At 46.8% G+C, this 20,219-nt stretch overlaps 1 protein-coding gene and 1 long non-coding RNA gene across 2 annotated transcripts in view; one reads left to right on the plus strand and one right to left on the minus strand.

Annotated features, from left to right (window-relative positions):
- The window catches only part of LOC115462755 (receptor-type tyrosine-protein phosphatase kappa-like), a 230,236-nt gene extending 210,826 nt beyond the window's left edge, over positions 1–19,410 (plus strand). Inside the window, exons 26-29 of the mRNA XM_030192735.1 lie at positions 2,883–3,008; positions 7,140–7,297; positions 15,917–16,052; positions 18,527–19,410. Of these exons, the coding sequence (XP_030048595.1) occupies positions 2,883–3,008; positions 7,140–7,297; positions 15,917–16,052; positions 18,527–18,601 (495 nt within the window). The 3' untranslated portion in view covers positions 18,602–19,410. The remainder of the gene's footprint in view (positions 1–2,882; positions 3,009–7,139; positions 7,298–15,916; positions 16,053–18,526) is intronic.
- Positions 1–20,219, minus strand: part of LOC115462757 — a 32,166-nt gene that overhangs the window by 2,376 nt on the left and 9,571 nt on the right. The gene's annotated exons all lie outside the window — the stretch shown is intronic.

Consider the following 20,219-nt stretch of genomic DNA (forward strand, 5'->3'; position numbering starts at 1 on the left):
TTTTAGTGCTTCATTATGTCTAAATCATTTCACCCCTGTAAACAGGCCGTCTGAAAACTGTCTTCCCTCAACGCGGCTGAATGTCAGCACGTTGTTCCACAGTGTATAATATCCTGCCCTCTCTCCCCCTCCCGCAACCTCTCCTCTCCTCTAAGTTATACAGATTTGGGACCTTAAGGTTTACTGTGCAGACATTTAGGGTGCAGTGATTTGATTCTAGTACAAAAATACCATTCCTTTCTCTTGCCCTGTTTGGAAGTTGCTGTGCAATATGAAAGTCAGATGGGATGACCATCCACAAAGATGGCTGCCTGTCAGCTCTAATATATAGGGACCCTTTTACTAAGCCGCGTAAGCATCTATGTACGCCCAACGCACGCCAAAATGGAGTTTACCGCCCGGCTGCTGTGTGGCTCTTGCAGTAATTTCATTTTTGGTGCGCGTCCAGTACGTGAGGCCGAAGTTATTTTTGGATGTGCGTATCGGACGCACGCCAAGTGGTATTTGATGCTTGTAGGTCATTACCGCCCGGTTACTGCATGAGACTTTACAGCTAGTTCAATGGCTGGTGGTAAGATCTCAGACCCAAAATGGACGCACGGCTATTTTCATTTTGCCGCATGTCCAAGTTCGGCAAAAATTTAAAAAAAGGCATTTTTTTGCAGGTGCACTGAACAATGATTCTGTGTGCGTCCAAAACACGCACCTACACTACCACAGGCCATTTTTCAGCGCACCTTAGTAAAAAAGGACCCCATAGTATTATACAAAACCACCTCGGACCTGTTATTAGCAGGAGGTGTACATGCCTTGAACTGGACATCTTTTGAAGTGGACGTTTTTTAAAATCTTTGCCCACTTAAGGATATTTTCAAGTGGTATTAGAATCGCTGTATATACACTGCCTCTTTCTTCCAGGTCAAAGCAGACAGCAGCAAGAGAATACCTCTACGAAAATCCAAAAAAGTAATAGAGCAAACAACAGAAGTAGCGACTCTGGGAGTGTTCCACACGGGTAACTGTCCAGGAAAAACCTTTATTGGCACCAGTATGGACCCGACACGGGACTGTGTTTCGGCGGGACGAACTGCCTTAGGCGTATTGTAACATAGTAGATGACGGCAGAAAAAGACCTGCACGGTCCATCCAGTCTGCCCAACAAGATAACTCATATTTGCTGCTTTTTGTGTATACCCTACTTTGATTTGTACCTGTGCTCTTCAGGGCACAGACCGTATAAGTCTGCCCCGCACTATCCCCGCATCCCAACCACCAGCCCCACCTCCCAACCACCGGCTCTGGCACAGGCACAGACCGTATAAGTCTGCCCAGCACTATCCCTGCCTCCCAACCACCGGCTCTGGCACAGGCACAGACCGTATAAGTCTGCCCAGCACTATCCTCACCTCCCCACCACCAGCCCTGCCTCCCAACCACCGGCTCTGGCACAGACCGTACAAGTCTGTCCAGCACTATCCCCGCCTCCCAACCACCAGCCCCGCCTCCCGATCTTGACTAAGCTCCTGAGGATCCATTCCTTCGGCAAAGGATTCCTTTATGCTTATCTCACGCATGTTTGAATTCCGTTACCGTTTTCATTTCCACCACCTCCTGCGGGAGGGCATTCTAAGCATCCACTACTCTCTCCGTGAAAAAATACTTCCTGACATTTTTCTTGAGTCTGCCCCCCTTCAATCTCATATTGAGAACACTTGCAGGTGTTAGATATTGGTACAGGCATATAATCCTGGTGCGAACAACATATATGAATATGGACAAACACAGCTCACCACATGTCATGGAAAATAGCAAAGCTGAGAACGGCGCTAAAAGTGACGAAATCACCACTGATGCCATAGTAATCCAAACAGAAAAATTTCTCCTGCCGAAACAGGGTCCCGTGTCGGGTCCATATTGGTACCAATTAAGATTTTTCCTGGATAGTTACCTGTGTGAGATCTCCTTATATATACACTCCCAGAGCTGCTACATTTTCTCTTCTACTTTTTTTAATTGCCTTTCTGCATCCCCTTCCTAATTGGCTTCATCCTACAATCCTATACCGAGCTGGGGGTTTCTCCTTAGATCTGACTCCTGCAACCTTTGAAGACTTAACCTGTTATCACTGCAAACTCTCACAGGATAATTAAATAAGATCTTTATTAGCTTCACCTATGCTACCAGTTGTTGCTCCCTTTAAGTACATAAGTATTTCCATACTGGGACAGACTGAAGGTCCATCAAGCCCAGCATCCTGTTTCCAACAATGGCCAATCCAGGTCACAAGTACCTGGGAAGATCCCAAAACAGTACAATACATTTTATGCTGCTTATTCTAGAAATAAGCAGTGCATTTTCTCCAAGTCTAGCCAGCCAAACCTTTTTTAAAGCCTGCTAAGCTAACTGCTTTTACTACGTTCTCTGGCAACAATTAAAAAAAAGGGCAGGATTTTCTTCCTTTCTCTTTCCTGTTCCAATGTATGGTCTCAAATTTAGAATCCTTTGCCATTCCAGAAATACATTTCCCAGCCACTGGAAATGTTGGAAAAGTAGTGTTGAGTAGACCAGAGTCTCAGCGATCATTTAATAGTGATACCCTCCATGCATGTGTACTAGTTTACAGAGGGAGCCACACTCTGTGGCCTCTGGCTGAGGACTGGCTCTAAATGAGCTAGGGTTAAAAATCAAGGGAATAAACCTTGGGTAAATGGAAACAAATGTTCCATAGCACTGTAGAGACCAGTTTCAACTGAGCAGGAAGCCAGGAGGTGGAGGAAGAATCTGCTTATAATTATCTAAATTCCCTTTCTCAGTTATAGGGTTTTTTTCTGTCATACTCCAGATATTAGTGATCTATCTATGTGTTTATGTTTCATCCTTAGTCATACCCCAAGTTTTGGCCAGCACGTGGTGAAGCTAAGCATGGACATTTCCAAGTGAAAGTAATGGCACAAAAGCCAGGAGCCGGATTTACCAAGACAACACTAAGTTTGACCAATAGTAAGGAGGTAAGTCAACCAGTGTTTCTGGAAAGTCACATAGTTGAGGGACTTCTGTTAATATCCATGTTAGCATCCTCTTAACTCGGGAAGTTCAAATGACCCAAATCTGATCTTAATGTCTGAAGACTTAATTTAATTTAATTTCGATTGGAATTTATATTATGCTATCTCAGACAGATTCAAGGTGGATTACAATCATTTTCAAAATCATAATTAACATTTTAAAATTGCCCATGTAATATTTCTACACAATTAAATATTACATTGAACAACAAATACAGGTTACTATTCATTTACAGTTTTCCAATGTTAAAATGTAAATCTTATTCCCCATAGCAAGCCAGTTATCAAACCTGTTATCAGTTAGTTTTAAGTTCCTCCTAGTGATGGAGTCTATAGGAGGCTGCCACGTCCCCTCAAGGATACTCCTTCACAGTGTCAGATCCACCTTAAAACACTTAGTCCCGCCCAAGGGGGAAGTGACATGGGAGGGGAGGAGCCAGGATGGAATGGTCCAAGAAGTATAAAAGCCCAGGACACAGACAGCTAGGTTAAGGAAGCCCAGGGGGAAACAGCAACGTTCCAGTTCATATGCCTCCACTGCCTATGTATGAACTGCTACAGTCAGGTTGACCAAGTTTGACTTGGAGCCTTGCAATTTTGTATCTTTGACCCAGCCTGGCCTCACTGAACTGCTAATGGTTGTACTGGTAACTCTGGGGTGCCTGGCATGCTGTGGCCCTGCAGGAGCAGCTACGGAAGGACATTCATGTTTGAAAGGACTAGTTTTTGTGTTCACTTTTCTTCCCCACATGTGAATTGAATAGGACCCCTACCTGACACCTACAATAAAATATTATTTTATTTATTTATTTTGCTGCATTTATATCCCACATTTTCCCACCTATTTGCAGGCTGAATGTGGCTTACAATATAATACAACTACAATCACATTGATGGAATAGAGAATCAGAGTATATATAAGAGATAAGGTGTATAGGAATATTATGGCAATCATATTAACGGAGAGGAATTTCAGAATTATTGCTATTAAGGTTCATACGAAAATTATGTTGATTAAGAAGTGGGTAAGTGGATAACAACATAACATAATGATATCAGGACAGGGTGTGATTATCAGTAATTAGGGTGTAAATAAAACAGGCAAAATAAAAGAGTTCCAGTATAAAATTGTGTCTGGTGTAGTTTAGGAGTCAGATCGTTATGAGGGATCCATTTTGTACGCTTTTTTGAACAAGTCTTCAGTAGTTTCCGGAAGGTCATCAGGTCGCGTACTTTTCTTATAGTGGTTGGTAATTCATTCCATCGTAGTGTACAGATGTATGAAAAGCTAGATGTATGTATTGATTTGTATTTAAGTCCTCTGCAATTGGGATAATGGAGGTTTAAGAAAGTACGTGATGAACTTTTGTTGTTTCTCTCTGGTAGATCTATAAGGTCTGGGGCATCTCCATAAATAATTTTGTGAACTAAGGTGCATATTTTGAATGTAACTCGGTCCTTTAGTGGAAGCCAGTGTAATTTTTCTCTAAGGGGTTTAGCACTATAGTATTTCGCCTTTCCGAATATCAGCCTGGCTGCGGTGTTCTGGGCAGTCTGGAGTTTCTTAATGGTTTGAGCTTCGCATCCCGCATATAAGGAATTGCAGTAATCCACCTTAAACCTGTGTGGTTCTGGTTTATCCTGGGTCCAGGACCCAACCTTGTTCACCTTACCACCCTCCTAGTCACCTAGATAGGATTTTAGATAGTGCTGGGGAGGAGCCTGCTGTCATGGTACACATGGGTACAAATGAGGTAGGAAAATGTGGGACAGAGGTTCTGGAAGCCAAATTTAGACTCTTAGGTAGAAAGCTCAAATCCAGAACCTCTGGGGTAGCATTTTCAGAAGTTCTCCCCATTCTACATTCAGGGCCCAAGAGACAGGCAGAGCTCCAGAGTCTCAATGCGTGGATGAGGCGATGGTTCAGGGAGGAGGGTTTTAGATTTGTAAGGAACTGGGCAACATTCTGAGGAAGGGGGAGCCTATTCTGGAATGATGGGCTCTACCTTAACCAGGGTGGGACTAGGCTGCTGGCATTGGCATTTAACAAGGAGATAGAGCAGCTTTTAAACTAAAAACTGGGGGAAGGTTGACAGTCATTCAAAAGCACATGGTTCGGAGCAAGGTATCTTTCAAAGATGTCACCAAAACAGGAAAGATAGGGTATCCCTATAGCGAGGTTGCAATAGAGACCATAGTGGACCAGATGTCTTTAAATAAAAAGCAGGCAAAAGATTACAAATCCAAAACGCTGATAAGGAAGGCAAAGAGGGACTTTGAAAAAAAGATTGCGTTGGAGGCAAATAGTAAAAACTTTTTTAAGTATAGCAGAAGCAAGAAGCCGGCAAAAGAATCAGTTGGCCCGCTAGAATGCTGTCTCATTAAAAATAATGCACCTAGATTGTCCGTCTGACAATTGTTCTCAGCCCAGTTAAAAGCGTACACAGTTTTCCACATCAAGTGCGCTTTTAGCTAGATTGCAAGGAAAGAGTACGATGACACAAAAAAGCAGAACAGCTGTTTTAGCAATGACACTGGAGGATTCACGAAACCATCATGTGGATTCCTTGTCATATGAGTCACAACGCATATGTGAAGAGAAATCCAGTTCTCAATATTATTTGCCTCTGAGGCAGCCCATGTGTGGGCGAAACACGGCCTATGTCATCTTCATATAGATTTCTTCGTCTGTTCTGCTTTTTGTGTCGCTGTCTTGGATCTTGCAAGGAGAGTAGGCACTCTTTATCAAAGACTTTCATAAGAGGTTCTAGGATCTCTGCTGCCTAGAAAATGCTTAGGAGAATTAAGACTCGAGTTTTAAAAACAGCCTGAAAGAGGAGAATTTTCAAGCTGGACTTATCAATAGAAATCAAACAAAATAAAACATGGAAAAGAAAATAAGATGCTACCTTTTTTATTGGACATAACTTAATACATTTCTTGATTAGCTTTCGAAGGTTGCCCTTCTTCGTCAGATCGGAAATAAGCAAATGTGCTAGCTGACAGTGTATATAAGTGAAAACATTCAAGCATTACTATGACAGTCTGACAGGGTGAGAGAATGGGGGTGGGTCGGAGGTATGCATGGGGACATCAAAGCATATCATTGATATTCTAACAGGATGGGTGTGGATAGGTGAGGGGTGGGGTGATCAACAGAGACATACAGCTTTATGGTTTATAATGGGCTAGGAACCCCAGATCCTTGTTAAGTCCTTTCTGTTGGGTGTTAAGACCTTTGAAGTCAGAATGATTGAATATTTTAACACCCAACAGAAAGGACTTAACAAGGATCTGGGGTTCCTAGCCCATTATAAACCATAAAGCTGTATGTCTCTGTTGATCACCCCACCCCTCACCTATCCACACCCATCCTGTTAGAATATCAATGATATGCTTTGATGTCCCCATGCATACCTCCGACCCACCCCCATCCTCCCACCCTGTCAGACTGTCATAGTAATGCTTGAATGTTTTCACTTATATACACTGTCAGCTAGCACATTTGCTTATTTCCGATCTGACGAAGAAGGGCAACCTTCGAAAGCTAATCAAGAAATGTATTAAGTTATGTCCAATAAAAAAAGGTATCATCTGATTTTCTTTTCCATGTTTTATTTTGTTTGATTTCTATTGATAACCTTAAGAGTGGACTAACACGGCTACCACACTCCTCTACTCAAGCTGGACTTGAATCCAGTAAGAAAGGGAACAGCATGCACATGTTCAGGAAGGTTACTCCAGGCACGGAGGAGAAAGGCCCAAATAAGAGCAGCGTGCCTGCTGAACAGACTTTGGGAAGAGGCGAACGGGGAAAGTGGATGGAAGAGTCAATGTAAGAGGGTTTAAGAGGTCAGTTTAAATTAAAAGTGTATTTCTAACCAAGCTCCAAGTGACGATCTTAGCCCGTAAGGAAACCCACTGCCTTGCATCTGTAAAAAGAGTATCCGTAGATTATTGGGCTATATAAACGTACTAGATACATAAATACCTGAATGCAGTTACACGGGAAGTTGTATGCACATATAGATATCATTTGCACCTTCATATTTATAGGTTCTCTGCTTTTATTAGTCCACAGGTTCAAAACTAGAGGTAAAATTATGGGAATTGAACAACTGGCCAATGAGCAAAGGTCTTCCAGAGAGCCCTGCAGCTCTTATCAGCATACTAGGAGAGGTGGAGAGATGGCAACAGCATGGCCAGGTCGGCCATATTCTCATCACATGCCGGTGAGTGGCGATAGATTCGGCAAATAAGAGAATACAAGCTTGCTTTACAAGTCTTATCAAAATACTCTCCTTTTACAAAAAGTGTAACAGTTGTCAGCAGGTCTCCCTTCCAGTCTTTGGTCCAGGCTGACCCTGCTTAGCCGGTATGCTTCAACGCGGGCTTCTGGCCCTCTTACAGTGGCCCACTCCACTCCTCAGCTCTCCACAACCACAGCTACCTCCAGTCACTGTGCCCTTAGTAGGTACTTCCCAACAAGCGGACAGACACTCCAACCGTCTTACAATAAAGGATTTTCTTTTATTTACATCAGTTCAGCTGTAATCACTTCAGCAGCACATTATATTGTCTCATCTTAGTCTCTTTGACCTTTGTTCACATTCACAATGTCAAACAGGGGTTCATCCCCTAACTGGCTGATCATAGTTCGGTGCTCTTGAACACCACCTTTCCTTCCTCAGTTAGTCACTGATTACCTTGTTAATCACCAGTTCCTTACATTTATATTTATTTTAGTTACATTTGTACCCTGCGCTTTCCCACTCATGGCAGGCTCAATGCGGCTTACATTGGGCAATGGAGGGTTAAGTGACTTGCCCAGAGTCACAAGGAGCTGCCTGTGTCTGAAGTGGGAATCAAACTCAGTTCCTCAGTACCCCAGGACCAAAGTCCACCACCCTAACCACTAGGCCACTCCTCCACTGTTGCTACTATTTGAGATTCTACATGGAATGTTGCTATTCCACTAGCAACATTCCATGTAGAAGTCGGCCCTTGCAGATCACCAATGTGGCCGCGCAGGCTTCTGCTTCTGTGAGTCTGACGTCTTGCACATACGCGCAGGACATCAGACTCTCAGACTCACAGAAACAGAAGCCTGCGCAGCCTTCTACATGGAATGTTGCTACTATTGAGATTCTGTTGCTACTATTGGAGATTCTACATGGATTGTTGCTACTATTGAGATTCTGTTGCTACTATTGGAGATTCTACATGGAATGTTGCTATTCCACTAGCAACATTCCATGTAGAATGTCCAATAGTATCAATTTTTTTTTTTGTTACAGTTGTACCCCACGTTTTTCCCACTCATGGCAGGCTCAATGCGGCTTACATGGGGCAATGGAGGGTTAAGTGACTTGCCCAGAGTCACAAGGAGCTGCCTGTGCCTGAAGTGGGAATCATCGAACTCAGTTCCTCAGGACCAAAGTCCACCACCCTAACCACTAGGCCACTCCTCCACTCTTGCTACTATTTGAGATTCTACATGGAATGTTGCTATTCCACTAGCAACATTCCATGTAGAAGTCGGCCCTTGCAGATCACCAATGTGGCCGCGCAGGCTTCTACATGGAATGTGGAATAGCAACATTCCATGTAGAATCTCCAATAGTATCTATTTTATTTTTGTAACATTTGTACCCCGCATTTTTCCCACTCATGGCAGGCTCAATGCGGCTTACATGGGGCAATGGAGGGTTAAGTGACTTGCCCAGAGTCACAAGGAGCTGCCTGTGCCTGAAGTGGGAATCATCGAACTCAGTTCCTCAGGACCAAAGTCCACCACCCTAACCACTAGGCCACTCCTCCACTCTTGCTACTATTTGAGATTCTACATGGAATGTTGCTATTCCACTAGCAACATTCCATGTAGAAGTCGGCCCTTGCAGATCACCAATGTGGCCGCGCAGGCTTCTACATGGAATGTGGAATAGCAACATTCCATGTAGAATCTCCAATAGTAGCAACATTCCATGTAGAATCTCCAATAGTATCTATTTTATTTTTGTTACATTTGTACCCTGTGCTTTCCCACTCATGGCAGGCTCAATGCGGCTTACATGGGGCAATGGAGGGTTAAGTGACTTGCCCAGAGTCACAAGGAGCTGCCTGTGCCTGAAGTGGGAATCATCGAACTCAGTTCCTCAGGACCAAAGTCCACCACCCTAACCACTAGGCCACTCCTCCACTCTTGCTACTATTTGAGATTCTACATGGAATGTTGCTATTCCACTAGCAACATTCCATGTAGAAGTCGGCCCTTGCAGATCACCAATGTGGCCGCGCAGGCTTCTACATGGAATGTGGAATAGCAACATTCCATGTAGAATCTCCAATAGTATCTATTTTATTTTTGTAACATTTGTACCCCGCATTTTTCCCACTCATGGCAGGCTCAATGCGGCTTACATGGGGCAATGGAGGGTTAAGTGACTTGCCCAGAGTCACAAGGAGCTGCCTGTGCCTGAAGTGGGAATCATCGAACTCAGTTCCTCAGGACCAAAGTCCACCACCCTAACCACTAGGCCACTCCTCCACTCTTGCTACTATTTGAGATTCTACATGGAATGTTGCTATTCCACTAGCAACATTCCATGTAGAAGTCGGCCCTTGCAGATCACCAATGTGGCCGCGCAGGCTTCTACATGGAATGTGGAATAGCAACATTCCATGTAGAATCTCCAATAGTAGCAACATTCCATGTAGAATCTCCAATAGTATCTATTTTATTTTTGTTACATTTGTACCCTGTGCTTTCCCACTCATGGCAGGCTCAATGCGGCTTACATGGGGCAATGGAGGGTTAAGTGACTTGCCCAGAGTCACAAGGAGCTGCCTGTGCCTGAAGTGGGAATCATCGAACTCAGTTCCTCAGGACCAAAGTCCACCACCCTAACCACTAGGCCACTCCTCCACTCTTGCTACTATTTGAGATTCTACATGGAATGTTGCTATTCCACTAGCAACATTCCATGTAGAAGTCGGCCCTTGCAGATCACCAATGTGGCCGCGCAGGCTTCTACATGGAATGTGGAATAGCAACATTCCATGTAGAATCTCCAATAGTATCTATTTTATTTTTGTTACATTTGTACCCTGCGCTTTCCCACTCATGGCAGGCTCAATGCGGCTTACATGGGGCAATGGAGGGTTAAGTGACTTGCCCAGAGTCACAAGGAGCTGCCTGTGCCTGAAGTGGGAATCATCGAACTCAGTTCCTCAGGACCAAAGTCCACCACCCTAACCACTAGGCCACTCCTCCACTCTTGCTACTATTTGAGATTCTACATGGAATGTTGCTATTCCACTGGCAACATTCCATGTAGAAGTCGGCCCTTGCAGATCACCAATGTGGCCGCGCAGGCTTCTACATGGAATGTGGAATAGCAACATTCCATGTAGAATCTCCAATAGTATCTATTTTATTTTTGTAACATTTGTACCCCGCATTTTTCCCACTCATGGCAGGCTCAATGCGGCTTACATGGGGCAATGGAGGGTTAAGTGACTTGCCCAGAGTCACAAGGAGCTGCCTGTGCCTGAAGTGGGAATCATCGAACTCAGTTCCTCAGGACCAAAGTCCACCACCCTAACCACTAGGCCACTCCTCCACTCTTGCTACTATTTGAGATTCTACATGGAATGTTGCTATTCCACTAGCAACATTCCATGTAGAAGTCGGCCCTTGCAGATCACCAATGTGGCCGCGCAGGCTTCTACATGGAATGTGGAATAGCAACATTCCATGTAGAATCTCCAATAGTATCTATTTTATTTTTGTTACATTTGTACCCTGCGCTTTCCCACTCATGGCAGGCTCAATGCGGCTTACATGGGGCAATGGAGGGTTAAGTGACTTGCCCAGAGTCACAAGGAGCTGCCTGTGCCTGAAGTGGGAATCATCGAACTCAGTTCCTCAGGACCAAAGTCCACCACCCTAACCACTAGGCCACTCCTCCACTCTTGCTACTATTTGAGATTCTACATGGAATGTTGCTATTCCACTAGCAACATTCCATGTAGAAGTCGGCCCTTGCAGATCACCAATGTGGCCGCGCAGGCTTCTACATGGAATGTGGAATAGCAACATTCCATGTAGAATCTCCAATAGTAGCAACATTCCATGTAGAATCTCCAATAGTATCTATTTTATTTTTGTTACATTTGTACCCTGTGCTTTCCCACTCATGGCAGGCTCAATGCGGCTTACATGGGGCAATGGAGGGTTAAGTGACTTGCCCAGAGTCACAAGGAGCTGCCTGTGCCTGAAGTGGGAATCATCGAACTCAGTTCCTCAGGACCAAAGTCCACCACCCTAACCACTAGGCCACTCCTCCACATCACACAGCCTTTTATACTCTTCCCCCAAGCTGAACCTTCTGAATTACTTGCTGCCACAGGTTCCTTCCCAGCTGCATCAATCCTGTCTTACCAATTCTAGACAGTTGAGGAAGTACAGCAGCCCAGGTCCGCCAAGAGGGGTGACGGGGGGGGGGGGGGGGGGGGGGGGGGGGGACAAAATTCCCGGGGCCCGGGCCTCCAAGGGGGGCCCGGCGCCGCAGTCCCACCCGCCACCGGGCCCCTTCCATCCGAACCGCCGCCAGCAGAAGTGCTGTCTTCTGTTCTGACTCCGGCGTGCGCGGCCCACACAGACGCGCTCCTCTCAGTTGACCTTCGCTGTACTCTGCAGGGCTTCTGTGCATCTGACGTCCTGCACGTGCAGGATGTCAGACGCACAGAAGCCCTGCAGAGTACAGCGAAGCTCAGCTGAGAGGAGCGCGTCTGTATGGGCCGCGCACGCCGGAGTCAGAACAGAAGACAGCACTTCTGCTGGCGGCGGTTCGGATGGAAGGGGCCCGGTGACGGGTGGGACTGCGGCGCCGGGCCCCCCTCGGGGGGTGGGGGGGGCGGCGACAACCTGGGGGGGGGGGTGGCCTTGTCCCGGGCCCAGCCCAGTCTCTCGGTGGCCCTGCAGCAGCCCAGAAACCTCTCACCTTAGCACCAGCAGTCTGTGCACATGCAGCCACCTCCATATCCTCCTTTTTATCCCATTCCATCTCTTCTTCCTCCTCCCAGAGCTCCCCCAGCTGCTCCTCATCTCCCTGATTAGAAACCATCTCCCAATCCTGCCCCTCCCCCTTCACTTCCTGTGAGTCCTGTATTGGGTCAGGCGCATTGTGGGAATGGTGGTCCCTGGGCTTATTCCTTATTCTAAACAGTCTCTTGGCCACCGGAGGGCGTGCTCCTCCTCAACAAGAGGTTTGTGAAGGCCTCCCTATCTCCCTCCGGGGTTGCTCTCGCTTTCCTTGAGACCGTCTTCTCGGTAAACCCTCACACAGTGCACACAGTATTGGTCCCCTTTGTACATCAATCTATCACTTATGCTACAACCTTCTAAACAGTTTTCAGATGATACATTTCAGCTATCTGTTATCTGCGACACAACGAAACTTGTACCAGAACAGAACACTTAATGCTCCCTCCTCAACTACCTAACGACACCCTGTTACTCATGAAATTTAACGCAATTACTACTCTATTTCTGACACCGGAATTGGCGTTCGCCATCACGGTACTATGTAAGCCACATTGAGCCTGCAAATAGGGGAAAATAACCTCTGCCGTATCTCCACCTTGGATTCATTTAATACATCAGCCTATGATTTCCCTGAATTGAAGACCCCCACCCCCCACGAGACAAGGCAGTCAAGTGTAATATTACATGGTAGCCAAAGTTAGGATTTTCTTCTTTTCAGAAGATGTTTTCTCTCCTCATTACATGTTTTCATTCAACTACTTAAGGAACCAAACACAAATGTAACTTCATATACAGGCAACCTGCTTCTTAACGTCTAAAACACTTATTATCTCTCTCTATATAAAAGGCAAAACCAACGTTCTATGAAGCCTCCAGCCGGAAGTGTGAAGGGGGCGAGATATCCGGTTTCCCTATGAGTGTCTGCCCCGCCCTCTCTGTAACACAGTCAGTGAAGGAAAACAGCAGAGCACGAAATCAAATCGCTGGCTCTGTAACAGTGAAGGACTCAGAGGGGGGAGGGGAGAGAGGCCAGAGGGCAGGGACACACACACTCCCACATGCACACAGAAGAAAACATTGCTAGCCCCCGTTTCATTTGCATCAGAAACGGGGCTTTTTTACTAGTATAAAAATAATTGAATACACATAGAACTTACTGTAAGATGAAATGGAATTGAGAGTGAGCTGGACAGAGTCTCCAGGTCTATATAGCTGCTATAAGTGTCTTAGAATATTTCAGTCAATGCTTTATTTTCGGGTCTGAGAAAGAGAAATGGTGTCTGCATAGGCGCTCCGTATAAGAGGCTTCCCAGTTGTGACCTTCGCTGCCTGCCTCCCGCCCCCCCCCCCTCCGAAATTTAAAACTTGATACCTGCTCGGGGTTAAGGGAAGGCGGCGTCGGCAGCGACACAGCATGTCAGCACCAGTGAAACGCGTGCTGGCTCGGCGCGCCTTCAGCTTCCCCCGCCCTTGAGGGCAACCAGCGCTTGAGAGACAGAAAGAAGGGAAGCTGAAGGTGCGCCAAGCCAGCACGCGTTTCACTGGTGCTGACGTACTGTGTCGCTGCCGACGCCGCCTTCCCTTAACCCCGAGCAGGTATCAAGTTTTAAATTTCGGAGGGGGGGGGGGCAGGAAACTGGACCTGGTACTCGGTGGGAGGGAGGGAAGGAGGAAGGCCTGATGCTGGGTGGGTGGGAAGGAGGAAGGCCTGATGCTGCTGGGTGGGAGGGAGGGAGGAAGGCAGGCAGGCCTGATGCTGGGTGGGAGGGGTGCCTGGTGCTAGGTGGGTGGGAGGAGGGGGTGCTTGATGCTGGTGACAATTATGGGTTTAAGCTCCGCCCCCAACCCCACCCCCTTTAGCCTCCCCAAACAGTTGGGCCACCGACCGCCTATGGGTAGCTGCAACCTCAGCACAGAGCCCAGTGTTTGAAATGGAGATTTATCCCCTGGTTAAAAACTGCTCCAAGATACCCTGCTTCTGGGGGTGACCAGTTGGAGAAAAGATTGCATCATGAGTCAGGAAATGGAAAGTGGGGAACATCCAGGGGGACAAAGGCAATTTCCCATAATGCAACACTCATGATATTGGGGCATTTGACCACTCATTGCCAGCACTGAGGTTTACAATGTCCAGTATCATGTACATGTAGCCCTGTCCTGGCCCTCATGTTCGGTAGATCCTTAGGCCAGGGCCCCCTGTCCTAGCTGTTGGATTCCCTGATGCTGCTGCTGTAGCCACACTGGTTGCTATTTGCTGTCTGTGGTGGCTGTTGCCTCTGGGGTCCTCATCGGATCCAGTGAGGCACTAGTGTGCTGGTCAAAGCCTGAGTGTGCACACCGTGCAGAGACTATTCCCCTGCCCTCTGGACTGCTAAACACAGAAAAAACTCTAGTCTGTGAAATGGCAAAGGAGACCCTGCTGGTTTGTACCTGACTGATCGCTAATACATGTTGAGTGAAGAAATATTTTTTCCGATTCGTTTTAAATTTACTACTTTTCAGCTTCATTGCGTGTCCCCCAGTCCTAGTATTTTTGGGAAGAGTAAACAAGCGATTCACATCTACCCGTTCCACTCCATTCATTATTTTAAGACATCTATCATATCTCTCCTCCGCCATCTTTTCTCAAAGCTGAAGAGCCCTGGCTGCTTCCATTCGCTTTCCCTTTCCTCATAGGGAAGTCGTCTCAGCTCCTCTATCATTTTCATCACCCTTCTCTGTACCTTTTCTAATTCTACTATATCTTTTTTGAGATGCAGTGACCAGAATTGCACACAATATTGAAGGTGCAGTCGCACCGTGGAGTGATACAAAGGCATTATAACGTCCTCGTTTTTCTTTTCCATTCCTTTCCTAATAATACCTAACGTTCTGTTTGCTTTCTTAGCCACCTCCACACCCTGAGCAGAGAGTTTCAACGTATCATCAATGACGACACCTAGATCCCTTTCTTGGTCTGTGACTCCTAATGTGGAACCTTGCATGACGTAGCTATAATTCGGGTTCCTCTTTCCCACATGCATCACTTTGCACTTGCTCACATTAAACGTCATCCGCCATTGAAACGCCCAGTCTCCCAGTCTTGTAAGGTCCTCTTGTAATTTTTCACAGTGCTCTTGCGATTTAACAACTTTGAATAACTTTGTGTCGTCAGCAAATTTAATTACTTCACTAGTTACTCAGCATTTAGGCTGATGCTCAGATTGGGGCCTTGTTGCTATCCTAACTTTATCCAGGCAATGACTCGGTTAGCAGGCCTGAAAATAGCAGGACTTTTTTTGAGGGTGTACTTGGGGGTACTGAGAACCGGCACCTTTTCCATTGTGTGCTGAAATTGGCCCATGGTCCCCAAGTTTTAATGAAAGAGCTCAGGCTCTACACACCAATTCTGCCTTGTCATAGATTCTGTGACTGGCTATTGTGGGGTGGGTCCCTCAGTGATCACCTCATCCCTAAAGGTGGCCTGACATTTGAGTACCGGCACCTTTTTTGCTAGAAGCACACTGAAATAGTCACTAACCGAATAAGTCTCAGCTCCACCCCGACTCTATCCCAAACCACTCCAGCACGAACCAGATAGAGCCACAATGATCTCTGCCAATATCCATCGGCACTTTCTATCTGGTTAAGTGCTTCTGAATGTCAGCGGCAGAGCCAGCCAGTGGGTTTTAACTGGATAGGAGTCTTCCTATCCACTGAATATCTATCCCAGTGCTTTGATATTACTCTGTGCCTCCTGCCCAGAGCTGATTCTAAGCTCCGTCTGTGGTGCCAGATTAAAGGCTTCCTTTCTATTCCATAGGGATGGGGCCAGTCGTTCGGGGCTCTTTTGTGCTGGGAGCATCATATGCGAACAGATTCGGACGGAGGGACTGGTGGATGTTTCATCCACAGTCAGGAGCCTGAAGAAGAAACGCTATCAACTCATCCCAAATGTGGTAAGCCCTGACCGTCCTGAGAGTTGATAAAGCAGTGGATTAAGGATAAGGAGAACATTTCCATGCTATCAAAGTTGATTCTAGCTGGCCTGCATCAGTTCTGAAACATTATTTTATGTTTATTAAAGATTTCTGTATACCAACTTTTCTGTGGAAAACAAAAAAACAGGCTAAAGCAGTGTAATAGTAAGTGCTTTACCTGCAGAAATGGTCTGTTTACCAAGCTGCCTGCCTGACGTGTAGATAAACTTATGCACATACTAGCCGATATTCAAAGGTGCTCCTGACCAGATAAATGCCAGCCAGGGGAAAATTCAGCAGCACTAACCAGACAGAGCCACTGAAAATTCCCTCAGGGGTGGCCTGAGAGTACTCTGGGCCCCCAGGTACCAAGAGTACTCTGCTCTGGGCCCCCCACTGCCACCGCCACCCCTGTCGCCCCTCCCACCCCACATGCTACCGCTGTCCCCGCAGCCCTTACCTTCCTCCATGTCCAGCAGCATGTCCTCTGATCTCCCCTTTCTCACCTTCTTCCATCCCTGCTGCTGCTGCTGCTTTCCGCAGCAGCTCCACAGTTTAAAATAGCGTCTGCAGCCTCTCACGGTAGTCTCGCGAGAGTTTGTGGCCACCATTTTAAACCACGGAGCTGGTACAGATCATAGGCAGCGGGGCAGTGTGCAGAGGCAGCACCAGTGGTGAGCAAGGGCAACCGGGCAGAGCCTCTGGGCCCTCGGTCACTGCCCGGTTGCTCCAATGGTCAGTCCGCCCCTACTCTGACTTCCTCAGCACTAACCAGAAAGAGCTACTGAAAATTCCCTCTTACTGCCTTGGTACTATCTGGACAGCAGGGCCGCCGAGAGACTAGGCCGGGCCCGGGGCAAGGCCACCCCGCAGCTGCCGCCCCCCGTCGCTCCCCCCGCCGCTGCAGTCCGCGGTCTCACCTGCCTACCTCAACGGCTCCGGGCCCCCTTCATTCAAAGCGGAAGTCGCAGATCGCGTCTCTTCTGGCCTTCCCTCCCTGTGTCCCGCCCTCGTCTGATGTAACTTCCAGTTTCCGTGAGGGCGGGACACAGGGAGGGAAGGCCAGAAGAGACGTGATCTGTGACTGCCGGTTTGAATGAAGGGGGCCCAGAGCCAAGGAGGCAGGCAGGTGAGACCGAGGACTGCAGCGCCGGTGGCCTGACCCTGGCGCCGGCCCGAGGAATTTTGCCCCTCCTGCCCCCCCTCTCGGCAGCCCTGCTGGACAGTGCCAGCATGGTCTGTGGGTGGAGCAGTAGGTTATCCAGTTAGTGGCAATATTCATACCACTAACCAGAAAAATTAGGACAGGAGAAAGGTTATCCTAACTTTATCCAGTTAGTTAAATGGATAGCAGTCTGAATTTCATCGCTAACTGGACAGCACCACAGATCAGTGCTGGTTCTTGATTATTCAGTGCTGGGCCGATACTGGCACTGAGAATCCAGTGGTTTTTTTACATGTGGCGGCTGGAGTTCTAAAAACCGCTGACTGCTATGGGGTTAATATACATGTAGGGTCAGGAGTGGACAATGCCCGAGGGCCCAGAGGTTCTGTTTGGTTGTCTGCTGCTGCTGACGGTCCTACCTTGAAGGTCCCTGGTGGTCTAATGGCTTCTTCTGGGGCAGCCAGACAGGAAAGAATCCCACTCTTTCCTGCCTGCTGCCGCTAGTGTGCCCAGGGCAGGCGTGTTTTCAAAATGGCTACTGAGACTTCCCTAAAAACACGCTGGTGCCGGCCCTGGGCACACTAGCATCAGTGGGCAGGAAAGAGTGGGATTTATTTCCTGTCCGACTGCCCCCAAAGAAGCCACTAGACCACCAGGGACCTTCAAGGTAGGACCTATTTGCAGGGTCCGTAGTGTGTGGGAGGGGGCGGCAATTGCGGTGGTGGGGTTCTGTGATGTGCATAAGGAGGGCTGTGGTGGGGCAGCAGGCAGTGGCTGGGGGGGCCTCGATGACCCTTACTGCCCAGGGACCCCGACCACCGTCAGTCCGCCCCTGCATTCTCCTGTACATTACCTTCTCTCTAATTAAAGGCGGTTAATGAGACACAAGAAATAAATACTAGGATCTGTTATAACTCTGTGTAAGAGCTTCAAGGGAGACCATTTTATAAAGGCAAATAGGTGTGTATTTGAACCTCTGTGATCAGCATAGGCACAAGAAAAAAACACAGAAATCCTTAGGACTATTTTAGGAAGGAACACGCAATATTTGCTTCCAAGTCCAATCTGGAAGGTCCGGAGAAGGGACATTGCATTGCTTTGTGTGAGGGAATTTCAGGATGTCCTGTTACTAAATATCTGCTCAGGACAGCGACCGCCACAAGCTTAAAGGTTCAGTAGATGGGATTCTTCTAGGATAGTGAAGTGATCTAGGAAGCTTCTCTGAGCCTGTTCTCATGTTACTCCCTAGTCACAAATTAAAGCCCTGTTTCTTGCTTTCTTTCTCCAGGAACAATACAGGTTTTGTTACCAGCTGGCACTCAATTATTTGGACTCTTTTGAAACCTATGGGAACTTCAAGTAGATTTTGTTTCTGAAAGAACTGTGGCCCAGTTCCTCTAGGGCTGCAGATGTGGATAAGTCAGCAGATGTCCACACCCTGTGGCAAAGTCTGATTCTCAGTGGTTTTGTGCCAGAAACCTGACTCGCATGGATGTTTCTGTGGGGTCAGAATTCCACAGGCAACTACACAGTGCTTGAGGAGAATCTATTGAATGTCTTCATGTACTTTCCAGTGAAATGGAGAGCCCTGTGAACGCTCTGCTTGCACATTTCCACTCATTTTACCTCTTGTTCCGTTCCAGTCGTTACTTTAAATATTTATTTATTGAAAGATATCAAACAACAAAAAGAAAAATTGCTCATGAATGTAAAGGTGCAAATATCAGGTCTGATATTAAAGAAAAAAGCTGAGTGTCTAAATCTGTGCCCTACTTTTAGCTAAACTTTGGAGCATAAGTTTTCAGCTAAAAATTAATTTTAATTTAGGAGCTTAAAAGTTATGCTTATGTACAGCAACGAGAGGGAGCAAAGTACAAACAAAAGTCCAAACAGCAAAACAAAAAAAGTACCAGGAGCCTTCAAAAAAAGGGGAATGAAACCTTTAATCGTGTATTGTAAGGAACAGATCTTTGAATGGACCCGACACGGTCCGTGTTTCGGCGCTAAGCGCCTGCGTCAGGGGTCACGAAGTTTGAAAGAGTACATACGGCTATATTGTAAAATTCAGGGCGTTTGTTGAAAGCAAACAGCTCTACCTATCTCGTGACTAGAGGAGTTTGCTCTCAAAAGTTTGTTTCTGTTTGGATCCTCAGAAGCTTAGCTGAAATTGGGTGGCGGAGCAGGTGGGGGGAAGAGGGGTTGGTGGTTGGGAGGCTAGGATAGGAGAGGGCAGACTTATACGGTCTGTACCAGAGCCGGTGATGGGAGGCGGGACTGGTGGTTGGGAGGCGGGAAATACTGCTGGGCAGACTTATACGGTCTGTGCCCTGGAAAAGACAGGTACAAATTCAAGGTAAGGTATACACATATGAGTTTATCTTGGGCAGACTGGATGGACCATGCAGGTCTTTTTCTGCTGTCATCTACTATGTTACTATGTTTGATTTTAAGCGAAGGGACAGCACAGCGAAGCAGCATACTGCTTTCAACAAACGCACTGACATCAGAATCACAGAAAAAGAAGCCTGCGTGGCCGCATTGCTGATCTGCAAGGGCAGGCTTCTACATGGAATGTTGCTAGTGGAAAAGTAGCCTAGTGGTTAATGCAGTGGACTCTGATCCTGGGGAACTGAGTTCAATTCCTGCTGCAGTTCCTTGTGACTCTGGGCAAGTCACTTAACCCTCCATCACCTCAGGTACAAACTTAGATTGTGAGCTCTCCTGGGACAGAGAATTACCCAGTGTACCTGAATGTAACTCACCTTGAGCTACTACTGAAACGATGTGAGCAAAATCTAATCTAATAATAAATAGACTGCCTTGGTTCATAAGGTTTTGATTATCCTCACTGTTTGCTATTCTTGGTCTTTCCTGGAGGATCCTGTTCATCTTTTTTGGATTGACTATCATCTTTACCCTAGTAGGGAAGAGATTTGGACTTAACTCATATTTTTTTTTCAGTTGTAGCTCAAGGCAAATTA

This window comes from Microcaecilia unicolor, chromosome 2 (genome assembly GCF_901765095.1).
Source record: "Microcaecilia unicolor chromosome 2, aMicUni1.1, whole genome shotgun sequence".
In the NCBI taxonomy this organism is placed as follows: Eukaryota; Metazoa; Chordata; class Amphibia; order Gymnophiona; family Siphonopidae; genus Microcaecilia; species Microcaecilia unicolor.